The 16,360-nt window shown below is 45.2% G+C and overlaps 1 protein-coding gene across 1 annotated transcript in view; it reads left to right on the forward strand.

The window, feature by feature from the left end:
• The window catches only part of LOC119951975 (sodium- and chloride-dependent neutral and basic amino acid transporter B(0+)-like), a 56,237-nt gene that overhangs the window by 17,152 nt on the left and 22,725 nt on the right, over positions 1-16,360 (forward strand). The window contains exons 4-6 of the mRNA XM_038775411.1: positions 8,350-8,488; positions 9,635-9,767; positions 13,461-13,601. Coding sequence (XP_038631339.1) covers positions 8,350-8,488; positions 9,635-9,767; positions 13,461-13,601 — 413 coding nt within the window. The remainder of the gene's footprint in view (positions 1-8,349; positions 8,489-9,634; positions 9,768-13,460; positions 13,602-16,360) is intronic.

Genomic DNA, 16,360 nt, shown 5'->3' on the forward strand with positions numbered 1-16,360 from the left:
GGTGATGTGTCATTTACATACAGCACTCACCGCATCAACAACAAAATCATCAGCAATCTGCGAAAGCATTTCTTCAACATATTCATCAAGTTGCTCATTTTGATCAATGTCGCGCGCCAGGTCCTGCAGCATCTTCTTGGTCAAATCTGATTGTCTTCTGGACTCTGCACCTCTCTGAGCCCAGTAGTCTCGGTTCCAGGTCTGTGAGAAAAAAGTGTGCTTCTTTCAGGCTACAGAAAAAGAAATAAACAGCAGCAGCCTCCAAGTATTTGCAGCTGCAAACTGCAAACGCAACCTGCAGCAACACTTGAGAATATTTTGTTTATTAACTGTCAACAATACCTTTCTATTAACAAAAACAAATTACTTAACAGTCACACTAACCATTACTCGACAATGAAAAAGCACCGTGCCATACGCACAGTCACCTTTTTGCCACAAAAGTTTGGTAGAAATACAAAGCTTTATCAGTGTAGATATGCAAATAAATCCAAATACACATTAGCCATTAAACAGTCAACGGTACCAGGAAGTTACCAGCATCTGAATCAACCTGCTGCTTTCCCCCTCCCACAGCTCCCAGCAGTGAACCCACATCAGTGGAAAGCCACTCAGGGGTGAGCATCACAATACAACGGAAAAGTCACACCGACACAGAGCGCAGCTGAATATTCAGAGAGTTCCCCTTCCCCCGCTGTAACACTGGCAGTAGATTCCGGACTACAGGCCAAAGCAAAAGGGGCTGCAGAAGACAAACACATGGCCTCCAGACCACAGAAACAGAAGAGGTGGCAGGAAACAAACACACAGCTTCCAGGTAGCTGCAACAGCATTCAGGTCACTATCTCTCTTTCTCCCCACTCCTGGCAGCTCCCAGCAGCAGACTCGCGAAGGCAGAATAAAACATTAATAAAAAGCTAACATAAAGCACGGCGGAAGAGTGAACGAGCTCCCCTTCCCCTTCTTCAGACTGGTCGTATATCTGCTTACATCCTCCCTTTACCTCATTCCAGATCACAGGAGCAGAAGAAGCAGCACCAAACACACATTAGGCCTGCAGGCATTTTGTATCTAAAAGCAGGATCAAAGGACAGGGGCGCAATTATCTGACCCCCATGCCAGGTGGGAGAATCGCGGGAGTGCCAGGTTATTCCCACCATGCCGCCCTGGCACCCGCCCGCGATTCTCCCACCCCCCCCAAAGTGGCGTGCCGCATTTCACGACAGGCCGCTCGGAGAATCGCCGCCCGCTGTTTGTAGCCGGCGAGCGGTGATTTTCCAGCCTGGATGGGCTGAGCAGCCTGCCCAATCCGACGGGTTCACGCCGGCGCCAACCACAACTTGTCGCTGCCGGTGTGAACAGCACATGAACGATGCGTGTGCGGCCTGTGGGGGGGGGGGGTGGAGGGAGGATCGAGCACCAGGGGGGCGCTCAGTAGGGGTCTGGCCCACGATCGGTGCCCACTGATGGGCGGGCCGGCATCTCTAAAGGACGCACACTTTTCCTCCGCCGCCCCGCAAGATCAATCCTCCATGTCTTGCGGAGCGCATGCGCAGGTGACGTCATTTATGCGGCGCCGGCTGCGCAATTTACACGCCGCCGCTATCAAGCGGCGCCAAGGCCCGGTGCACGTAATTGGCGCAGCGCCGCTCCTAGCCCCCTGGGGGTGGGAGAATAAGGGGCGAGGAGCAGCCTCCGAAGCCGGAGTGAAACACTCCGGTGCCGGCAATTAGGGCGGAATTCTCCGCTCCCCACACGGCATGGGAGAATCGCGGGAAGGCCTCCCGACATTTTTTACGCCCCCCGGCGGCCCCAGCGATTCTCCCCCTCTCCGGCTCGGAAAAACCGCCGCTCACCGTTTTTCACGGCGAATGGAGATTCTCCGGGCCCGATGGGCTGAGCGGCCGGCCCTTCGCGCCCGTTTCACCACGGCAGCAACCACACCTGGTTGCTGCATTCGTGAAATGGGCAACAGATGCCCGTTTGGGGCATCTAGGGGCCCGATTGGCACGGGAGCACTACGACTGTGCTCGTGAGGGGACAGGCCCGCGATCGGTGCCCACCGATCGCCGGGTCAGCGTCCAAAACAGCCGCACTCTTTCCCCTCTGCCGCCCGGCAAGATCAAGCCGCCACGTTTGCCGGGTGGCTGAGGAGAAAGACGGCCACCGCGCATCCGCGGTTCATGCCATCTGCGCGATGAAGTCATCCGCGCATGTGCGAGTTGGAACTGGCAACCCGCGCATGCGCGGATGACCTCACAAATGCGCCATTTTGCACATCATTTCCGGCGCAACAAGGTCGCGGCCGTGAAAGACGGAGGCTCACTCCTAGCCCCCCGGGTGGGGGTGAATTAGGTGCGGGGAGCGGGCCCCGAGGTCATCGTGAACCTTGGCCGATTTCACGATGGCCATCCCAATTTTTATCAGGAGAGAGAATACCGCCCGATGTCTCCCGATGGGAGAATTTTGCCCCAGATACATGCTCAACATCCACTTGAGAATATTTTGTTTATTAATGGTCAACAATACCTTTGTGCAAAAGGATAAAAACCAACAACTTAACAGTACACATATCACACTAACCATGAACTGACAAGGAAAAGGCACCGTGCTATGCACACAGGCACCTGTTAACTGCAAGATATCAGTACAAACACAAAGCCAGAACAGTGTAGTTACACAAAAAAACCAAATACACATTAAACATGAAGCAGTCAACAGTACAAAGAAGTTACCAATATCTGAATCAACTGCCCACTCCCTCCCCCTCCCATAGCTCCCAGCAGCAGACTGACTAGAAAGTCACACTGATGCAGAAAATGGTGAGCAAACCTTTGCGGACTCCCGCTGCAGATAAAAGGCGATGCAGCAGACAAACACATGTCCTCCAGACAGAAAATAATGGCAGGCAATAGTACAATGAAGTTACCAGCATCTGAATCACCTGCCGCTCTCTCCCCCTCCCACAGCTCTCAGCAGCAGACTCACAGCATTGGAAAGTCACTTGGAATACATTGGAAAGCCATACTTACGCAGAACATGGCAGTGAAGTGAGAGAGTACTTCTTTCCGGATGCCTGCAATAGACAAAGGGTCTGCAGAAGACAAACACATGTCTACCAATTATGCCTTATTATGATATCCTAAAAGTCTTGATTCTACCTTCTTAGTAGAGTCTTCATTTTCCAAATAGCAGATGTTAGGCTATAGTTTCCTGTTTTAAGTTACCCTCCTTTTTCAAATAGAGACGTTGGGGTCATTCTCCGAGCCACACGCCGGGGCGGAGAATCGCCGCAACCGTGCGACGACGCCCCAACACCGGCACGCAATTATCCGAGGTGCGGAGAATCAGCGCCATTTGCGCCGGCGTGGTTGGCTGATTCTCCGGCCCAGATGGGACGAGCGGCTGCGCGGATATGACAGAGTCCGACCGGTGGCGTTCACCACTGGTCGCTGCCGGTGGGAACTCTGCGCGGACGATCGGGGGGGGCAGCCTGTGTGGGGGGTGAGGGGGAGGGGTGCTCTGTCCCTAGAGGTCCTCCGATGGGGTCTGGCCTGCGATCAGGGCCCACCAATCGGCGGGCTGGCCTCTCCCCCTCCGGGCCGACTTTCCTGTGTGGCCGGCCCCTGAATACCGTCGCCATGTTGAGTCGGGGCTGGTACGCTGAAGAAGTCCCCCGCACATGCACAGGTTGGTGCGGCCTAACTGCGTGTGCACGGGTTGGCGCAGCATCCATTTGGCGCCGGGAAGGGAGGCTGGAACGGCGTTCACGCCGTCGCGAACACTTGGGCTCCATTTCGGAGAATCGCCCCCGTTACCTTTGAGGCTTTCTGCAAAAGTTTGGAAATTTTGAAGATTGTAACCAATGCATCCTCTACCTCTGCCATCAGGTCCAGAGGACGTTTTAGTTATTCGTCCCATTATTCCATATCGTTCCATATCTCTAAAAGTGTGATTGTTTTAAGTTCCTCCCCCCCTTGTGCTCCTTGCTGTTTTACTGTTCTTGGGATGCTTCTTGTGCCATCTACTGTGATATTAAGTACAAAATATGGACCAAAATCTGTCATTTTGTTTTTTTCCAATCATATATTCTCCTTGCTCATCCTTTAAGGTACAAGCACTTACTTTAGCTCTTCTCTTCCTTTTCATATTTGTGTGGAAGCTTTTTATATTTCTAGATAATGTTCTCTCAAACTCCAAATGTATCCCTCTTTATTTTGTAGTTCTCCTTTACTAGTACCCAATGTTCAAATGCAAATGTTACTTTTGAGGTTTTCAGCAACAAGTTGAAAATTTGAAGATTGTAACCAATGCATCCTCTATCTCTGCCATCAGGTCCAGGGGACTTGTCAGCCTTTCGTACCATTAGTTTTCATAGTTCGATATCTCTGAAAGTCTGATTGTTTTTGGAATTCCCGATCTTCCCAATCTTCTGACCTATCACAAATCTTTGCAGTGTTGTTCATAATTTCCTTCAATTTGATTCCAATGTTTATTTCATTACTTATCCATGGATAGTACAACCTTCTCGCAGAGGCTCTCTCAATGGAATTTATCTTTGTTGTCCCTGTCCTTATATATGGGTTGCCCCCTTGTGGTAGTGTCACCTCTGGGTGTCTTGCCTGCCCATTGGTCGTGTTCTATTCTATGTGTTCATTAGCTATATGTCTGCATGTCATGACATCTCTGCTGCTCCCTCCAGTGTTTACTTAGTTGTAGTGTATTTACATTAACCCTTTGTGTATTTACAGTGATGCATTTCACCACACCATACTGATCTCATCCATTATTAACAGTTACCCCACATTCTTTCCCTTTCTTCCTATCCTTCCAAAAGGCCAATTGCCCTTGAATATTCAGGTCCAGGCAGTGGTCACATTGCAAGTGCCTGTATTGATCACCATATCATACTGATTTATTTTGACCTGTGCTAACAATTCATCCATCTTGGTACAAAGGCTGTGTGCATTCCGATAAAGAGCCTTTCATTCTACCTTTTTCACCATTTTCCCTACTCTGACCTTAATTGCTGCTGCACCCTTGTGTTTGTGCACTCAGTTCCCTCATTAACCACATCTCTACCTTGAACTATTGGCTTGGCCTTCGTCTTCAACTTTCCAAATCTTCCCTCATGAGTGTCTTCCTCTTCTGCTCCCATCCCCACCCCCCGCATTATTTTGTTTCGAACCCTCTGGTTATTGGATTCACCAAAACACTCGTCTCAACGCAGCTCAGGTGATATCTCTCTCATAGGTACAGTTCTCTCTTTTCCCAGTCCCAGGACGGTGCAGTGTGAATCAAAATGCATTTCTCCAGTCCCAATATTTGAGCCACACATTCAATTTTCTGATGAGCGATCTCTATGCTCAACCACTCATCACCTCCTGCCAACCAGAAAAAGACCATTTATGAGCACTCTCTGTGTAGAAATCCACGGAAGGCAGGAGTTCCGTCACCACACCAATATTTATTTACAATAACGATACTACAGGAGCTGCAGGAGATACAAACAGTGCTGCTAGCAGTCCAGTCAACTTAAGACTGCTCACAAAGCCTACACAGGTGATTATATTGGCCCCCTCAATGAGCTATCATTGAGGGAGCTCATACTCCAATTGGCCAACCAATAAAGCCAATTAGAGTTCATTACACTCTGATTCCTGTTAACCAGCCAATCTTCGATCCAGACCCCCATTGTAGTGCTGTGGAAGTGACAGTATTCTTACCATTGCACTCTATGTACTGGTGATTTAGGGGATTGCAGAAGTGCTCTGCCCAATAAATGAGACTCACATGAGGAACTGATTGCCATCTGCTGAGAGGATAGTGTCACACCATTGATTTTGGGGTAAATCAGTAAAAATTTCACAGCAAGTATAAGGCAAACAGCCTAAGTCTGTATGGAATTGACCTCCTCATTCCGATCACCGAGCAGTCCAGGCAGCGTAAAACTGGCAATTGGAAGTTTAGAATTGCCACTTAAGTACCGTAAATGTGTGCACATTGGGGTTTTCCCAGGATCCTGTCACACATCAGCGGCTTATGTTGGGATATTCACTGGTCCCTGTACCAGAAGATTACATCTGTTGGGAAATAAGAGAGGACTTCATGAGGACACAGAGAGACAGGTGGAATGTGTGGAGAAGTGACTTCTGAAATATAATGCAGGGACAGGTGATAGAGATCCATTTTGATCGAAAGAATGAGGAGAGACAATATAAAATAAAGGATGCAAATCCATAGGGAGTGCATTGGGAGAGGAAATTAGGAGTATATATGTGTAAGTTATTGAAAGTAGCAGGTCAGGTTGACAAATTAGTTAAGAAGGCTGATTAGGGCGGCACAGTGGTTAGCGTTGCTGCCTCACACGTCAGGGACCCAGGTTCAATTCCGGCCTTGGGTACTGCCTGTATAGAATTTGCACGTTCTCCCCGTGTCTGTCAGTGTTTTCCTGCAGTTCTCCAGTTTCCTCCCACAGTCCAAAGATGTGCAGGCGAGCTGGATTGGCCATGCTAGAAATTGCCTGTTAAAATCCAAAGATGTGTAGGTTAGGTGGGGCTGTGCCGTTACAGGGATAGGGTGGGGAAGTGGGCCGAGGTAGGGTGCTTTACAGAGGATCAATGTGTAGTGATCTTTACATCTGGACATACATCTGCACATACACCAGGGACTACAGACAGATGTAACAGCCACACCATCACTAGAGGGCAGCATCAGAGACGGGTATAAAGGGTCCAGCCCAAGGGAGGATCTGCCTCTTTCAGAAGCACAGGGCTAGTGAGCAGCAGCAGACAGGGACAGCTCAGCGTAGGCAGCTTACCTTAGCTTCACTGGTCATACCTCTTGACTGTATTATATCTAGTTAAGCTCTGAAAACAGAACTAACCCATTGAATAAAGTATTTGTGTTCACTGGAAGTCTACAATTTTTATTCAGACTTAGAGAATAACGTACAATGCAGACTAGATGGTCTGAATGTCTTCCTTCTGCATTGCAGATAGGCTGAATGGCCTCCTTCCACACTGTCGATGGGCCGAGTGGCCAAACCCTGCACTGTAGGAATTCTATGGTTCTTTGGAACCCTGGCTTTATAAACAAGCTCTGAGTGAAAAGGAAAAGATGTTGTGGTTAGCATTTAGAAAACACATTCCGACCTTAACGAGTATCGCGTCCAATCCTGGAACAACACTTTCGGAAGGGTGTTAAGGAACTGGAAATGGTACAGAAAGGAATGATATAAATAGTTCCGGGGATGAGAGGCTTCAGTTACCGAAAAAGATTGTCGAAGCTGTGACATGTTGGGTCATTTTATTATATTAACTCTGAATTTGCTAATTCTAAGTGATGGTATGTTGGTGTTGAGATTTTCTTTCCTCGTTCTTGGAATGTGGACGTCACTGAGTGAGCCAGCATTTATTGCCCATCCCTAATTGCGCTCGAACTAAGTGGCTTGTTGGACCATATCTGAGTCAACCACATAATTGTGTGGATCTGGAGTCACATGTTGGGCAGGCCGGAGAAAGATGGTAGATTTCCTTCCCTGATGTATGTCAGTGAACCAGATGGGTTGTTATGACAATCGGTAATGGTTTCATGTTCATCCTCAGACTTTTAATTCCAGATTTTCTTGTTGGATTCATATTTAACCAGCTGCCATGGTGGGTTTCGAACCTAGGCCCCAGACCATTACCCATGGTCTCTGGAATACTAGTCCAGTGACAATACTACTATGCCACCGCCTCCCCTGCTGGGAGGAAATGGCCCTGAGAGTCCTCAGCATTGACTCTAAACCCATCAAGTCCATTCAATTTAACCCCCGTGGAATGTAAAGCTAGATATGTGGACCAGTTAACATTTCTTTGCCTGTAATCCACCAGGATGGCAGAACAGGGTCATGTCAGACCCATAAATTTTGTGCCCCATAGGCTCATCAGCTGATTCTCTGTAAAGATTTTATGCAGTGAATGAATTAAATCTGAAACGTCTTTCGAAACATATAATCCCGACTGTCTTCTTTAATATCCTGAATACATCTGCAATAATTATATTGAAGCAACTGTTTCTACTTGAATGTATTAACATGTTTTTATGCTTACGAGGATTACAGGTGTTGTCAAATAAAATCTCCGAACACACACACACACACACACACACACAGTGGGCACCAGAGCAGGACTGTGCTGTGAGTGGAGTTTATAGACTGAACTTGACCCATCTGTAACCTTCCCCATGTAATAAAAGGGATTGGACTGATTCAGTCAGAATGAAAGTGACCCTGATTATATTACTAGAAATGTTTGCATCATTCCCAGTGAAATGGAATTCTAAAACACATTCCCCATTTTCTAGATCCACTCTGCAATCTCACTCTGGATCATGGATATTTTGAAATTGTGAATACAACATGGCTGCATGTAAACAATGAAACTTGTCCAAATGGATCAGAAATCTACGTTCCTCACCAGGGTCCAAGTGAGCAATACTGGGAGTAAGTAAATGACTACAGAAAGCTGCACCTAGAACCTGCACAGTTGTACCAGTAGCTTCCACTTGGGAAGGTCCGTTGGGGGAATGTCCTGTTTAATCAGTAAAAAGCTGTTTGATTTCGATAGAGGTAGCATTTACATCATACACCTATTACAAAATAACATCACAACAGGGGCCCTTAATGAGTTAACAGCTCTCTGGTTTCTAACACTGCAGGTTCACTTTAACAATATTTATGCAGTGAAAACTTTCTTGGACATTAGAACATAGACATAGAACAGTACAGCACAGAACAGGCCCTTCGGCCCTCAATGTTGTGCCGAGCCATGATCACCCTACTCAAACCCACGTATCCACCCTATACCCGTAACCCAACAACCCCCCCCATTAACCTTACTAACCTTACTTTTTTTAGGACACTACGGGCAATTTAGCATGGCCAATCCACCGAACCCGCACATCTTTGGACTGTGGGAGGAAACCGGAGCACCCGGAGGAAACCCACACACACAGGGGGAGGACGTGCAGACTCCACACAGACAGTGACCCAGCCGGGAATCGAACCTGGGACCCTGGAGCTGTGAAGCATTTATGCTAACCACCATGCTACCCTGCTGCCCCAATTATTTATTTTCTTGTTGAACAAAGAACAGATGAACCCCTCAAATTCTTAAACATGAAATGGTTTCAATTATCAGTGGCTGGTGTCCCTTTCTCTGTGTGTTTAATTGAATCCAGTGTTATGTTTAACCCGTTTAACCCATAGACCTGGTAATTGAATTGGGGGAAAGTGCCTGGGGCAGGGAGCATATTGAACAATATGAAGGGGCTGAATTCATTGGGATACACAACTAACCCAGGTAGTTTGAAAAGTACAATGCAAGACAGTCAGTGAAGGACTGTCTGGAATTCAATCAAATTATCTTTTAAGAGTTTCCATCAGCACTCGCTGTTTAAACAAAGATTTATCTTTTAAAACATTAACAGGAAGGGAGAAATCATGAAGAACTTTAAATGTTATCTCAATTCTTGGTCACAATTTACTTCTTAAAAAACACAATATAAATGTGTTCAAATCCTCATACATTTCATTGAATACTAAGATGTATTGTGTCTAATAATGTCTGTGTTTCTGTTATTTATTTAGTAAAGTGGTTTTGCGCCGTACCAGCTCAATTGATGAGACTGGGGAGGTGGTCTGGCATTTGGCCCTCTGTCTGTTTCTGGCCAGGTTGATTGTTGGGGCAGCGTTATCGAAAGGAATCAAATCTTCAGGAAAGGTAAAATTATTTAGTTAAAACTAGTGATAAAGTACAGAGATCAGAAAGAATAAAATGAGAATGTATGAATCATTAGTGAACTGGGAAGGTTTATGTCAAGGCAACAATGACTCTGGGGAGTGGGAGATCCATAATTCATCAGCACTTCAGGCCTGATTGAAATCTGAAGATCTTTCTCCTGAAGGAAAGAACCACAGCAATTCCCCTAAACCCCTGAAATGTGCCGCTCGTTCCACGGGCTTCAGTGGATGAATTTTCAATTGCTCTGGATGCTGGGCCAGACTGGCTAAGTGATCGAGCAGATTAGGGTCATGGTTTTATTTTTGTCAAATAAGATTTGTCTGGACATTGACAATGAAATAAACATAGAGTAAACATGCGGTAAAAGCAAAAACATTGCAAAAACATTTAATTTCTTTTCTAAAAATAAATTTTGAATACCCAATTAATATTTTTCCAATTAAGGGGCAATTTTGATTGGCCAATCCACCTACCCTGCACATATTTAGGTTGTGGGGATGAGACCCACACAGACACGGGGAGAATGTGTAAACTGCACACAGACAGTGACCCTGGGCTGGGATCGAACCTGGGTCCTAAGTACCATGAGACAGTAGTGCTAACCACTGCACCACCGTGCTGCCCAACATTTCATGTTGATGATCTTGCATAAGAACTGAAGAAGTCTAGAAATGTAAGAGTCTTTAATCCAATAGAAGGTTGGGATTGGAGGAGGGGGGCAGGAAGACTAAAAGGGAATGTCTGTGATAGGATACAAGGTTAAAAAAATGATCAAACAAAGGCCACAACTTTCTCCACTTCCTCAATGAATTATGAGCTCAGTGTGACACCCAGTTCATTACCTGTCACTTCCCCCTCTGTACCCATTTTTTTGACATTCTCATTCACCTGAACCCTTCTCTTTGGTCTCTTACCAGCACACATTGCCCATGCTACATCCATGCCATTCATGCACCACTTCTCTCCCAAACCTCTATGGTCCCTCATGCAAAGTTATGGCACTCCTCTGCCCATTCACCTACTTTACACTGCACAAACTAATGAGTCCTATGTGAATAATAGATTGAATAAAAAATGTGTGAAGTTAACAGTCATTCACAGCTAACTTTACATTTTCTTTAAAAAAAACTATTATTTTTCTTATGGGCCAATGTATGTGGAAAGCATCCAGTCCCTTTAATATGCCAATAGCTGAAACTGCAAGCACTTGAAGCCAGTTTATATTGTGCAAATATACATTGTGCAGTGTGCTAATCAAACAATGTTTTCCCTGGGGCTTTGCTGTTTCAACATTCTGATGGATTTCTGGGTTCTTAGTCAACCCTCTTGTGCACTTGGCATTTTTTGCTTTTCTGCATTTGAACTAAAAATAATTTGGAATAAATTTGTGCTATTTAAATTTAGTTATAATGTGCAGCTCTGGGTTAAGTACATTGTGACCCTCCTCTAATTCAACCCAGTATAGCAAAAATCAAGTCCATCATGAACACCAACATTTCTGTCTGTATTTAGTATTCAGAGTAATTTAAGTATATCATTGAGTATAAATGGGCTGTAAATGGTTTAGAACTTGCCAATGAAATGACAATAACATGTTTAATTAAGGTGCCAGTTTTCTCTGTATAAATACTTGTATTAAAATGCATAAAATGATCCATGCAAAGCATATAGACTAAAAAATGGAAGAGGAAATCTCACATAATTGCCGAAAAAGTAAAAATTATTGATCAGATCCAGGAAGGCGGTTCGACCAGCACTTGTTTCATGAAGAATATGTGTTATTAACTGTTTTGTACATTCAATGAAGTTATTCTTCATCTGTATTGACAGACAGTGCTTGAGGCTTAGACTGTTGATAAAACTTTCAGAGTATTGGTCACCTCATTTTGAAGAGCATTGATCTTCATTCTCCTTTTGAGGTACCCTGCTATCTTACCTTAATGCTACTATCAGCACATCATTTTGTCTTCAACATTACTATTAACATTTCCGTTGTCTTATACTCATGTCATATTTGTCGAACATTTTTTACATCTCAGCCATCCCTGACCATCTACCTTGTTCCACCCCTTCTGATATCTTGCTATCTTACCTTGGTGCCATTATCACCACATTATTTTGTCTTCAACATGACTTTTAACATTTCCTTTGTCTTGCATCCATGCCATCTTTGGCCAGTATTTCTTAGATCTCAGCCATCCCTGGCCTTCTACTTTGTTTCACCTGCTCCACCCTTCTTATACAGTATAAAGCCCATCTCAAATCCCCCTCTTTTTAGTTCTGAAGAAGCGTCATACAGACTTGAATCATTAACTCTGTTTCTCCCTCCTCATCTTATGCCAGACCGGTTGAGTTTTTCCAGAATTTTCTGTTTTTGTCCTGTTGTTAAACTTTGCCATTTATTGAACGTCATATTATGTACAGTACGGGCTTAGTTCGAGGCTCTTCATAGAATGATTTCTCATCATATTCTGTTGTCTTCTTATCTTGCATCATTGATAATGTTGGCTGTCTTTTTACATGTTCAGCATTAACCCTTTAAACTACAAAATAGCATTAATTGAGTGAACACGTATCGGGGGGAGGGTTGGCTTAAAAATGAAGAGAAGTTGTGAATAGTGTTGACGAGGATGGGCGAAGGTGGCGCAGCATGAAGGAAAGCCCAAAGTGCTGACAACAAACTGCTTGTAAAATGCAGTCATATTCATATGGTCCACCCGGATAAAACAATGTTCTAAAAAGGCCAGCTTGTAAATTAACTGCACACGCAACACAAAGAAACCAGTGACACCAATGAGTATATCTATCTAACAAAAATTATGTTGAATATTCAACCCCATGACAAAGACATTGTGTCAATGTTCCAGTGTAACTACACCTGTGAACTGAACAAGAGAACAAGTGACAATAAGGACAACATGACAACTTGCCTGATGAAACTCAACAAGACACTGCATACTGTTTTGGCTTCCTCATTTATGTGATATATTTGCATTGAAAGTAGTGCAGAGAAGTTTCCTTGGCTGACTTCTCAGATAAAGGGGTTGTCGTTTCAGTGAACATTGAGCGGGACTGGGCCTATGATACTCGGAGCTGAGAAGAATGTGGAATAATCTGTTGAAACAGATTTTAAGGGGTCTTGATAAGATAGATGCGGGGAAGATGTTTCTCCTCATGCGGGAACCTAGAGCTGGGTGCACAGTTTTGAAATAAGGGGGCCTCCATTTACGACGGAAACGACAAGGAGCCTTTTCTATCAGAGCATTTTTAATCTTTAGATTTCTCTACCCAAGAAATCACTGAAGGTCATGTCACTGGAGATATTCAAAACTGACTTTGGTAGATTTTTGACCTGCAATGCAGTCAAGATTTATGGGGACTGGAGGCAGACTGGAAATTGACTTGAGGCCACAATCTGATCAACCATAATCTTATTGAACAGCAGAACCGGCTTGAGGGGCCAAAGAGCCTGTTCCACTGTTCAATAAGATAATGGCTGATCAGATAGTGGCCTTAAGTTTATTCAGTCTCTTTTCCTGTTTTCTTTTTTGTTCTACTTTCTCGGCAATGATGTAAGATTTCCTCTTCCATTTTTTAGTCTATATGCTTTTGCATTGATCATTTTATGCTTTTTAATACAGAGAAATCTAACAAGCTCCTCTCCATGGTCAGGTGGTTTATTTCACTGCGACGTTCCCTTATGTGGTTCTGATCATACTCCTGATCCGAGGCCTTACCCTGGAGGGAGCCTATAAAGGAATTGAATTCTACATTGGAAGCCAGTCAGACTTCTCCAAACTGGCTGATGCCGAGGTAAATATAACAATACCATTGATATCATTTGGTGTTTATTTAATTTCAGTTGAATTGTTTCATGCTTGACCTTATTTATTTTTTGTTTGTTTTGGATGGTCAATTTGAAGTCACAGGGCAGAATTCTCCAGCCCTCCCCACCTGCGGAATCTTCTAATCTGCCAAAGTCCATCCCCACCACAGGTTCCCCAAAGGGTGAGGAATGTAATTTGCCATTGACTTTGGCGGGACTGTGAAGTCCTGCCAGAGACAATGACAAGCTGACCATGCAGGGCTGGGGAATTCCACCCTGTGTTGTTTTGTGTTTTTGTGCAAATGTGGTATTGCCCCCAAACTTTAACCTCATGGTGGATTTTAATTAGTTAATTGGCACCTTTTGAATTTGCAAATTAGGTTAAGTATTACAATCTCAGGCCAGACCCCAACAATGGCCAGGATTCTGGTCAAAACCCCAATATTTTAGTTTGCTTTGTAAGACTGTGCGGAAAGAATACTTCGTTCCATCCAGGAGTGACTGCATGAAGTAATATGGATTTTGTAATTTAAAACAAAACTTTATGATTATCACAGTATTAAACTCTTTAACATCACATCCAAAAATCACTTTCAAATACTCCTTAAACAATACTACTCACTACAGTAAATGCAATACCCTTAATTACTATTTATGGTCCCAATGAAATAACAAGAAATAGTGGGTTAGCCCTGCAGCCTCACGGTGCTGAGGTCCCAGGTTCGATCCCGGCTCTGGGTCACTGTCCATGTGGAGTTTGCACATTCTCCCCGTGTTTGCATGGGTTTCGCCCCCACAACCCAAAAGATGTGCAGGCTAGGTGGATTGGCCACATTTAATTGGATAAAATGAATTGAGTATTCAAATTTTTTTAAAAACAAGAAAGAAAAAACATATAGCTCTCAATCCATCCTACATCCCAATAGTACAGAGTAATACTCACTTTCCAGAACAGATTTGGCTCCTGTTAGAATCCCCGCAGACTCTGGCTGGATGTCTTTAAAAAGCTGTTTCAACTAGTCAATTTCAGCATCCCACTTGTCTTCAGACAAGTCTGCACTGCTTTAAATACTGCTAATCTTATTTTATCCTACGGTGAGAGCAAAATTCCTGACCTGTGGTCTAAAGGGTTAACCAGATCAGAGCTCAGCTCAAAATCTTTCTCGAAATGTCTAAATACCTTTACTCCACCCAAGCTAAAAACAAATTAACTCCCCAGGCTGAAACCACATTGTGGTGAATGTGTAACTGGCAATTCACACTGTCCCTTACTGTTGTCCCTGTGGACCCCATCTGTGAGCTACTGTGCGGCTCTGCCCACAGGGGGAGATGAGGAGCATGTACAGGGCTGTGGCCTAGGCTCCACCCCCTTTAGGGAGTATAAGTGCTGCGGTCCTGCGAGTCCGCCCTCAGTATCGTGCAGTCGCAGGCAGGCTTAGTTGTAAGCCGATTAAAGCCACAGTTTACTCCAACTCGTGCCTCTGAGTGAATTGATGGTCGCATCAATTTAATCGGCTTAAAGAACTACTATGGAATCATCCCTCAAACCTGACCGACTGGAACTCGATCCACAGGCCGCAGAGGCAAAGGAAATTTTTTTGCATTGGCTTCTGTGCTTCAAGGTCTACCTGGCTGCATCAACGACTTCCTCCGTTACAGATGAACAGAAACTAAGTCTTCTCCACGCATGGGTGAGCCATCGTATTTCTACTCAACTTGATGAAGCTGACTCTTACACTGAGGACCTTGCGATATTCGACCGCCTGTACGTGCAGCCCGTGAATGAAGTCTACGTACGGCACATCTTCACAACTCATCGCCAGCGCCCTGGGGAGTTGCTAGATGACTATCTACGCGACCTCAAAGCTCTAGCACGTGACTGTAACTACCAGGCCGTGGCAGCCACTCAGCACATAGAACTCGCCTTCCGAGATGTGTATGTTGTGGGGGTCCGATCAAATGATGTACAACAGCGTCTCCTTGAGTAAGTGGCCCAGGACCTGGAGGACACGGTAAAACTGGCGACCTCGCTGGAGGTCGCATTCCAAAGCCTAACTGTGTTCCCGGCCGATCACGTGACCCCATCGTGGACCCCCGATCAAAGGCTGCCCCAGGCCTGAGCCGCGCGGTCACCCGCCCATCACGGAGGACCATCATGCAATTTTTGCGGCCAGCCCCAACACCCCCGACAGCAATGCCCGACCCACAACGCAAACTGCAGCAGCTGCGGTCGAAAAGGACACTTTGCTAAGGTCTGCCTGGCCAAATCAAAAAACTCAAATCCTAACTCGAACACTCGCTCCTCCGATGCTCAGGCCCGCAGACCCCGCAATGTGGCAGCGTGTCTCCTCCTCCAGACAACATGTGCGACTCACGGGGGCCGCCATCTTGGCCATCCCCAAGATCCAACATTAAGGGCATTTAAATGGTCATTGGATAAACATATGGATGATAATGGAATCGTGTAAATGGGCTTTAGATTGGTTTGACAGGTCAGCACAACATCAAGGGCCAAAGGGCCTGTACAGCACTGTAATATTCTATGTTCTATGTTATTCATCAAGGTCATCACTCGTGAGGTGAAGTATCCTTTCCTCAAAGTTTTACAAATTTTTAAAAAAATTGTTTGGGGTCTGGTCCAGTATCTTAACACATGGAAAAGAAAACGGAGTATCCCCTTGTCCACTCAGACTGCAGTATTGTGAAATTAACTATACAACGACTGACAGAGAGAATGAAGAGCAAG

Source organism: Scyliorhinus canicula, chromosome 17 (assembly GCF_902713615.1).
Source record: "Scyliorhinus canicula chromosome 17, sScyCan1.1, whole genome shotgun sequence".
Taxonomy (NCBI): Eukaryota; Metazoa; Chordata; class Chondrichthyes; order Carcharhiniformes; family Scyliorhinidae; genus Scyliorhinus; species Scyliorhinus canicula.